The 9,184-nt window shown below is 39.8% G+C and overlaps 1 protein-coding gene across 7 annotated transcripts in view; it reads left to right on the forward strand.

Moving 5' to 3' along the window:
• The window catches only part of tln2b (talin 2b), a 102,520-nt gene extending 94,106 nt beyond the window's left edge, over positions 1–8,414 (forward strand). For 3 of the 7 annotated variants that reach the window (XM_017406003.3, XM_017405999.3, XM_037978308.1), the window contains 7 exons: positions 445–450; positions 1,562–1,686; positions 3,626–3,751; positions 3,837–3,899; positions 4,648–4,830; positions 4,925–5,050; positions 6,472–8,414. In XM_017406003.3, coding sequence (XP_017261492.1) covers positions 445–450; positions 1,562–1,686; positions 3,626–3,751; positions 3,837–3,899; positions 4,648–4,830; positions 4,925–5,050; positions 6,472–6,600 — 758 coding nt within the window. In that variant the 3' untranslated portion in view covers positions 6,601–8,414. The remainder of the gene's footprint in view (positions 1–444; positions 451–1,561; positions 1,687–3,625; positions 3,752–3,836; positions 3,900–4,647; positions 4,831–4,924; positions 5,051–6,471) is intronic. The other 4 variants (XM_017406000.3, XM_017406001.3, XM_017406004.3 and 1 more) reach the window with 4 other exon arrangements.
• The last annotated feature ends 770 nt before the right edge of the window (positions 8,415–9,184 follow it).

The raw sequence follows: 9,184 nt of genomic DNA on the forward strand, positions 1-9,184 counted from the left end.
ATATAATGTAAAATAAAAAAATAAAATAAAATAAAAAATGACAACAAGATTGTGGAGACTTTGGAGATTAGTCAAAGGAGCCCTAATACTCCGGTGCATGAATAACATTACAGCGCCAGCGAGTCTCAGCCACCAAACCTGTCTGCGTCGCTAATAAAGATGGGTCGTAAAACTCACTTTGGAATACTGAAATCATAACTTAAAGTGATTGTCATGCAAAGCGTATCAGATTGAGCTCTTTATGATGGTTACGGTACAAACCCGCACCAAAGTGTTTCCTCCTGATGCTGCAGTACTGCATGTGACAGGAGTAATAGATTGTGTTTGGATGAGAATTAGATTTCAGTGCACAGCCTGACACACAGTGGGGCTATCCACTTCACCTCTCTAATGTCCCATGTGCTCTCTCTTTCTCTCTGCTCTCCTCTTTCCTCGCTGCTTCAGATGGAGGTAAGTGGGATGTGTTTTGTTACTCCCAGATCACCTTTCACCAGAGTCAGAAGGAGCTAGAGGGTAGACAGCTCGGGGGGGGTAAAAGAGATCTCTCCATAATCCATGAAAACATCATCCCATCTGCTGCACCAACCTGTCCTCAAACAGCTCTGTTTTATGAACATTTAAACATCTATAAAAAAAAAGACAATGATCCATCAAATGTGAATTTTATCTAAGTTTGTCTTTGAGGCATTACTGTGAAACTGCAAAGAGTCGAGATATTATCATCTCGGTGATTTGTCGTCTCTTTGAATGAACGCTTGCAAGAGAGCATTTCCAATAGAACGAGTGTGACTAGAATGTTTTCATTATCGCCTGCCGCAAAAAGGTGAACGAGGACAAATTTTAATGAAACATGCAGATTATAATTGTTGGATGTGCATCTACAACTGATTAACCGAGCTGATTCAAGATGGCTGCCACAGCCAGCTGACTAGAAAACACAAAAATGGCTATAATTTAGTCAAAGTTACAGATATTGTGCTCAAATTTGGCGTGCTTGTCTCTGAGAGTGGCTCACAACACATACTCCAATTGCTACTCATTGTGTTAGATCTTTGCAGAAAACTTTAGCACTAACAGTCTGCTAGCAAAATATTTCATTCACTACCGGATGGATTTTAATGAAATGTTCAGACCGTAATCCTTGGATTTTTATTTACAGCTGGTTAACTTTTGTAATCACCCCAATTCAAGATGGCCACTATAGCTAATCAAAATTAGCTAACACAAAAATGGCTATATCTCAAGTCATTTTTTCAGATATTGAGCTAAAGTTTGATGTGGTAGTAGCTCAGAGTCACTCACAGTATATTCTGACCGTGACATCTCATGAATTTACATGGGATAACGCTGTTGTCAAGGTCTGCCTAAAAACAGCCGTTAACATTTCTCTCACATAAGATGATATATAAAACTCTGGCATGAAAGGCGATGAGCGATATGCAACGTTTCAAGGAATGCTAGGGCTTTAATTTTTCTGCTGTTTGCACTGTGAATGCATATAAGAAAAGTAAAAGAAAAAAATACATTTGGTGATCAGTGTCTGCCTTCGATCTCCTACCAGGATCAGAGTGCGTGGACCCCGAGGACCCCACATTCATTGCTGAGACTGAGCTCCTCGGTGCAGCAGCCTCCATTGAAGCTGCAGCCAAGAAACTGGAGCTACTCAAACCCAGGGCCAAGCCCAAGGTAATATGTGCCCCACTCAACCTTTCCCTCCCACGTAAACCCACACACAGCTCCCTGCTCGTAATCAACCAGCAGACAGTGATGTGCAGAGTAGGTAGGAAAAGGTGACTCTGACTTTGTAGTAGAAAGTCTTCGGATTTTATTTTCCAGCAACGATGCTGCTAACGTGAAATCACGAAAGGAGGGGATGAGTCTCTGTTACACACAGGGTGTTGACTCAGACAGCTATCTCGCAAAACTTTCTTCAAAGGTATTTCATGAACTATATTTTGAGTTGTGTTGCCAGGAGATGCAATTACACAGCTGTGCTGTCAAGCTTGTGTTGGACTGAGCTCCAATGTGCGATGAACTGTTGACCCTTTGTGAAGGAGAGGCTCTCCGTCTTATTGAACATGTTGCCTTTGTTTTGTCATGGTGGTCTTCATTTTTAAGCTGCACTGAGAGTTGTTTACCACTCCAGACACCAGAGATTAAACTCAAAACAGCAATGTACAGAAAAATATATGCAAGTGGCACTGATTTTGGAAAGTAAAACTACTTTTCATGTTCTGTATGTTTTGCAAGTTTGTTTTTGTGATGTGCTCTGCATGACTCTATCTGTCTGTTTGTCTGTTTTCCCCTTTTTGGGTGCTTCTTCTTGTAAATGTGGTCAGTTCAACCCTCCGTCTGTGTGATATGAAAGTACATAGATTTAGATTGACCTAGTTTTAATACAGATCATATAAAGCTGTCTTATGCTATAATTCCACAGCTGCAGACTGTGTATATGAGGATATTTGTGTTTATGAAAGGAGATTAATCAGTGAAAGCCTTTTTAGTATTTTTAACATGTCAATAGCGCCCCCTTGTGAGGGTTTAGAAGGCAATATTTTGTATTTAAAGGATAAAATAAGATATATTTATAATTTAATCTTGTCTTCTATCTCTCAAATACAGAGGCCAGAGAAGTCTATTCATGTTTTTGTGAGACACAAGACAAAATAATATTGAAAATCATGTTTGACTATAAAACTTAATCTTCTGGAAATGAGGATTTTATTATTCTACAAAGTAAATTTATTTAACTGTATACTGTATGCACAAATGTAAAAAATAGTAGAGTTTAGTCTATAATTTTCTGAGCTTATGGTAATGTTATAGCTTGATTATGGTATTTTTGCAGCCGTAAACCAGTAGAATAGAAGGCGGTCTGATTTTTTTTAAAAGAAAAACAGGCCACAGTTTCAAACAGATGTTTAGGGTTTTTTTTTTTTTTTCTCAACAACTGCTTGGATTCTTCTTCTTCCGTTTTACTCCCTCCTCTCTTGACTCCTCCATGCATCCCAACCTTTAAGGGCGAAGAGCTCTCCTGGTCCCAGCATGCATCCCTTGCTCCCTCATCCTCCCCCTCCCACCCCCAAACCCCAACCCCCCTAAGCCATTGTAGACCTGGAAGCCGTCTGTGCAGGGCTCTGTCTGATATGTTTGATATATTAGGTTGTTATTCAGTCCAACTATATATCAAACATATTCCTACAGTGTCCCGCCCTGTCTCCAGCCACGTGTGCCTTATGTGTTTATGGAGGTCTGTGGTCAATCACGTCCTTTCGACTGCTGATGCAGAGGCGGTCATTTGTTTAATGTCCCTGAACTGACACCCCCTCCCTGAACCTCCTGCACCTCTTTAGTTCAGGGTTAGGAAGTAAATCATTATATTTACATTCTGCTTTTTGTGTCACCCTAAATGGAGGATTTACTGTTATTTTTATGTGAAATAATTAGGTAATGCTTTTTAGTTTTAGGCAGCTTTGTGTTTAAAATGCATTCTGAAATTTAAAACTAGTTTTTGATTGATAGTTTTCTGTTCTAAGGTTTTTTTTGTTCTTGCATCACATACTGACATTTATATTTGTTTTTTCTATCATTTTAAGACTAAAACAGAGTTTGCCTTTTCTTCCAGCAGGCAGATGAGACCCTTGATTTTGAGGAGCAGATCCTAGAAGCAGCAAAGTCTATCGCTGCAGCAACTAGCGCTCTTGTAAAATCTGCCTCTGCAGCCCAGAGAGAACTAGTGGCACAAGGGAAGGTCAGTGTCTTGCACACTAAGATGTTCAGGCACATAGACATACTGCAATATAATGTTTGCATTTGTTCTCAAATTTTTCCATCAGGTGGGCTCCAGTGTAGCCAATGCAGTGGATGATGGCCAGTGGTCACAGGGTCTCATATCAGCTGTAAGTTTCCCTTAAAAATCATTATTAAAGCAACAGAAAACAGAGAATTTGCATTTTCTGCATAAATACAGTGTGAATGATGAGTACTGAGTACATCTTTACTGAATGTTGTTTGTTGAATTAACTAAATTGTTAAAGTTAATCAGCAAAATCATTTTAAAAGCTAAAATGAACAGAACCAGAGCTGAAAGCTAAGTATAGCAAAACAGCAGCTAAAAGGTAAGTGTAGCAAAATAATAGATAAATGCTAAAGTTAATGTAACCATAGATAAAACAATTTCAATGATAAAAACTGTTGTTAAAAGCTAAATGAAACAAAACTGAAGCAAAGAGCTAAAATGAGTAAAAAGCTACATTTAGCAAGACATTAGCTAACAACTAAAAAGAGCATAAGAAGACAAAATAGAGCCAATCAGCTGAAATAGCATTCAGTGTTCTGGAAGGAATTGAGCAGATCTCAATGTATTTTTACGCTGATTTTTAATTTTTTTTTTGTAAATAGCGTTAAATAAAATTAAAAAAGTATAACAGTTATGAATACTAAAGTCACATTGCACTATTCCTGATGGAGCTGAATGTTTTAATACATGAATGGTAAAAAAAAAAATAGCACAAGGTATGAAGAAGTTTGCAAAAAGACATACAGAAGAAACTTTTAAAAAAGGGAAAACAATGTTGTTACTGCTGAGTCACCATTCACACAGTTGAACTCAGCCTGGGTTCTTGAGTGAATTTGTTCCTGCTGCAGGCGCGCATGGTAGCAGCGGCCACCAGCAACCTGTGTGAAGCAGCTAACGCCTCGGTGCAGGGCCACGCCAGCGAGGAGAAGCTCATCTCTTCAGCCAAGCAGGTTGCGGCCTCCACAGCTCAGCTGCTGGTAGCCTGCAAAGTGAAGGCCGACCACAATTCAGAGGCCATGAGGAGACTACAGGTGACACAGGAGCACAACTTTACTGCAGCTGTGTAAAATAAATAAACAGCAGGCATGCTGAATATGGTTTTTATTTTTTTATTTTTTCCCCAAGGCTGCCGGCAATGCTGTGAAGCGAGCTTCAGACAATCTGGTCAAAGCGGCTCAGAAAGCAGCATTTGACAAGACGGAGGATGACAGCGTCGTGGTGAAGACCAAATTCGTCGGAGGCATTGCTCAGGTGAGAAAAAATCCCTGTGAAGGCAGGAACACGAATGCTTTCCCACCGTTTGGATTGCCCTTTTCCGCGGAACATTACTGAGTGTTTGTGTTTCTTGCTGATACGCTGAAATGCCACGGTTGTTTTTCTGAATTCGTGATGAGCTCCTGCAGATAAAACACAACGCAGCCCATCAGATCTGTTTCAGAGGTGTTGATCAAGTTTGTTAGATGTGAACTGCTCCAAAATATCACGTCTCCTTGCTGCACGAAAAATCGAAAAAAGATTCCTTTCATCTTAGCAAAACTAAAAGATGAAAATCTGCAAAAAAATATTTCTTTTTCTCTCTTTTGTTTGTTCTTTTGTATCGTGATTGGGCTCCCCTCTCAGTCAGGGGTTCACCTTAGCCGGGCTTCATCTTTTCATTTTTATTTCTCTACCGTCACTGTCAAATAGAGGGGATTCTGGGACAACTTCACACTAGGATTGATACTTTTACATACGTGAGAACAATAATACTCCAAATGTTTTGGGGTTTTTTTTCCTTGTGTTTATTTTACATTATTATAGCTATCAGTGATTTGTATCAGAAAAAAAATAATAGTATAAGTATTGGATTTTCTGGATTTTTGCTCCTAAAAGTTTGTAAAACCACGTGGAGTTGCTGTTAATTGTGTATTAAAGCATCCAAACTTTATTGAGCTAGTTTTGTGTTTTAAAAAAATCATGACATCGTCAGACCAGCAGGAGGCAATAAGAGCTACATGAAAGAGGAATGAAGTGTTAGAGAATTAGTTCACTATTTGTGTAATGCCAATTAGGAAAAGTTATCTCTGTAAGGAAGTCAGCAGAGCTCGTTAGATCTTCACAAAATGGCAATCACCCATCTTGAGCAGCACGATGACAACAGTGGAAAGGAACAACTCCCTTTTAACAGGAAGAGACCTCCATCAGAACCAGAACCAGAACCAGGCTCAGGCTCAGAACAGGCAGCCATCTGCCTCAACTGGCTGAGGTTAGAGAGGGCAGGAAGGAGACACAGACAAACCCAGAAGGATTGGTCCAGGTGGAGTTTCTGTGGAAAAAAAACACACTCAGGTAATGACAGCATTAACTGCATGAATAAACGTGAAGAGTAAAGACAGCAGCAGTGAGGAAATCAGTATGTCCCTCAGCAGTCTAAGCCTAAGTTGGTTCCACAAGAGAGGAGCCTGAAAATGTAGAACAATAAGAGTTTTAATACAAGATGGAGCTTGGTTTTTGAGATCTTTTGTATTTTGGAGCATTTTGGATCAACTGAAGACGTTTTTTGTACATCCAGACAGTAATGAAACACAATATTCCATCTTCCTGCATCGTTAACATTTACACGTGATCTGAGGAAATTTTAAAATGAGCAGTGCAAGGCTCCGGTTTCTGTCAGCTGTTCCTCATCTCCTCAGATCATCGCGGCTCAGGAAGAGATGCTGAGGAAGGAGCGGGAGCTGGAGGAAGCCCGGAAGAAGCTGGCTCAGATCCGACAGCAGCAATACAAGTTCCTGCCCAGCGAACTGAGGGAGGACGAGGGCTGACCGAGGCAGAGCCCACCTCCTGTGTGTGTGTGCGCGCGTGTGCTCACACGCAGCTGAGACACTCTTATCAGTGGGAGACCGATTCGTTCGGACACGATTAATGAATACACAGCACTTGAAACAGGCCTGAGGAGGAAAAAGAACAAGTGCCTGTGCTCCGTGGTGTATTTGTGTGAGTGTGTGTGACGTGCGTGTTCGTCGGCGAATGGCATTGACGTGTGAAGAAGGTTGTTGTTGTTTGCAAACTGACACAGTTGGATCAAGTTATTTGGTCATATTAATCTTTACTTTACGAGTATTAGTGCATCATGAGCTTTACTGACTGTTACAGGCATGACTCAAAGATATTACACATGGAAACATTCCTCTATAAACCCCAAAGGTTCTGAAGTGGTTGAAGGTTTGGAGCAAAGACGATTGAGACGATAATTCTGCAACTAAGGGTGTTCAATGTAAAAAAAAAATCCTTGAAAGGATAAACAAAAAGAGCAGTAAGGCGATGCCTCATTTCACCTCTGGCTTGCATGCACCATAATCTCAACAAATATCAATCAAACTACTAACCTGAATATCGCAAATGTTAACCTGGTGACTGCAGTTTAACTAATATTTTAACATCGAGGACTTTTATTTAAAAAAAAAAAAAAAAAAGTTGTTCTTTTCAATGCCAAACACAAGTTAAGAAGATCAACGAAGCATGTGTATTATGAATTCATTTTACAACCGATTCTTAGAAAGTAGAGAGTTGTGACGTGTTTTAATTGTTTGGAGAGTCTGGATGAAAACGTGACCAAAACTGTCTCGCTGCTCGTGTATTTTTTCACTCAATAATCTCCCGCCAGTTTCGAAATACAGAAAGCTGGTCATATGCATTATCTTTACATTAATGAGCGTGTTTTTTCTGCTTTTGTCTTTGTGTTTTAATCCCTTCGCCACTTCCATCAGCCGGATTTCGTTTATGCACTTATGTACGCACGCTCGCGTTGGGTTGTGTTCCACCAGACACTGCTTTTGTGAAGTCGTTTCACGTTCGACTGTAATATTACACTGAATAATCTAGCGACATCATAATGCAAAGTGCGCTCTGTTATTGGTTAGAAAATGAGTTGTGTGCAATGATATTGGGCTCCGGGCTCCGGGCTCTGGGCTGATAATGAGAATACGTTACGCTCTGTATTTGCTCATATTTCTTGTCCCGAAGATGGCAGTTTGAAGGAAATGTTCTCCGAACGAAGAACAAGAAAACAGCTTCATGCTCTAATTGAGGAACCTTTTTGTTTCTTTGCGATAATAATCAATAATATATTTAGAAAAATGTCCACAGCTCGTCTCCTCAGTCTGTCCATAGCAGTGTCTGATCTTCATTGTGCCTTATTTGAGCGTGGCCTGCAGCAGCTGGAGATCAGAGCGCTTGCAGGGAAACTTGTCTTCTCCGGATCAAACGTTATGCCAATCGAATCGGAAGTCTTAAAGCCAACCTCTTTGCCATACGGCGTAACGCCTTGGCTGGTGTCCTGCATGCCATCGGCGTGCTGCTGATATAAAAGGGCATCTGTGTGGAAACTTTAGTATTTAGACACTAGCAGTAGACTGCATCCAGTGAGCATGTGGCAATTTGTACCTGAAGCTGAGAAAATGACTCAAATTTCTTCGAATCCCTCTGAAATGTTGAGCTGAAGAACTTCCTCGTCGCATTGTCTAACCACTATAAAAAGGTTTTTATTCTCTAAATGTAAGAATTAACCTAAGCTATCCTGTCTGACTGATTTGTTGGAGTATTAACAAAAAAAAGAAAAAGGAGAAAAAAAAAAAAAGAAGAAGGAATAAGAGCTACTCGCTCTGTTCTGAATCGGTGTTGTGCTTTCTTTGACAAGACTGCGTTGGTTTCATGATTTGATGCTGTATGTACAATATTTATCTGGTCACAAGAGTATTTTTTGTATTCACGAAAAATAAAGAGTTTTAAACAACCAGTAAAGTCGTGTTTCCTACTCAGGTCCAGCAGTGAATGCTGTAACTTTCACCAAAGAAGATCTTTAGATCAAATGAAGCAAAAGTTAAAAGTCCTCGTCTCCATTTTTTTTAATATCTAAACCACATAAAGCAACAAGGTTATTTAATGTAATGCATGTTGCCAAGCCCATTAGATGTCAAAGTGTTGTGAATGACTCTCAGTTGCTCCCACAAAAATTTCTAGCTCAATATCTGTAAAACTTACTGAGTTATAGGCATTTTTGTGGCGACAAAGGTTGATTAGCTGTGGCAGCCATTTTGAATCGAGTTAACTCTGAAAGTGAATCAGTTGTATATCTATATTCAGTGATTCCTTCCTGACAGTTTCAATAAAATCCATCAAGTGTTTCAAAAGATATTTTGTTAACAGACAGGCAAGGTTGACTCCAACACTTGATTCCAAAGTTTTACACAAATATCTTTCACAATCTCTTAGCACTTGAAGTGTCTGTTAAAAAGGAAGTTTCAGCTACTACCACACCAATTTTAAGCTTGATATCTGCAAATTTGACTGAGTTGTAGACATTTTTGTGTTCACTAAAGTTTATTAGCTGTGGTGGCAACCTTCAAT

This window comes from Kryptolebias marmoratus, linkage group LG11 (genome assembly GCF_001649575.2).
Source record: "Kryptolebias marmoratus isolate JLee-2015 linkage group LG11, ASM164957v2, whole genome shotgun sequence".
In the NCBI taxonomy this organism is placed as follows: domain Eukaryota; kingdom Metazoa; phylum Chordata; class Actinopteri; order Cyprinodontiformes; family Rivulidae; genus Kryptolebias; species Kryptolebias marmoratus.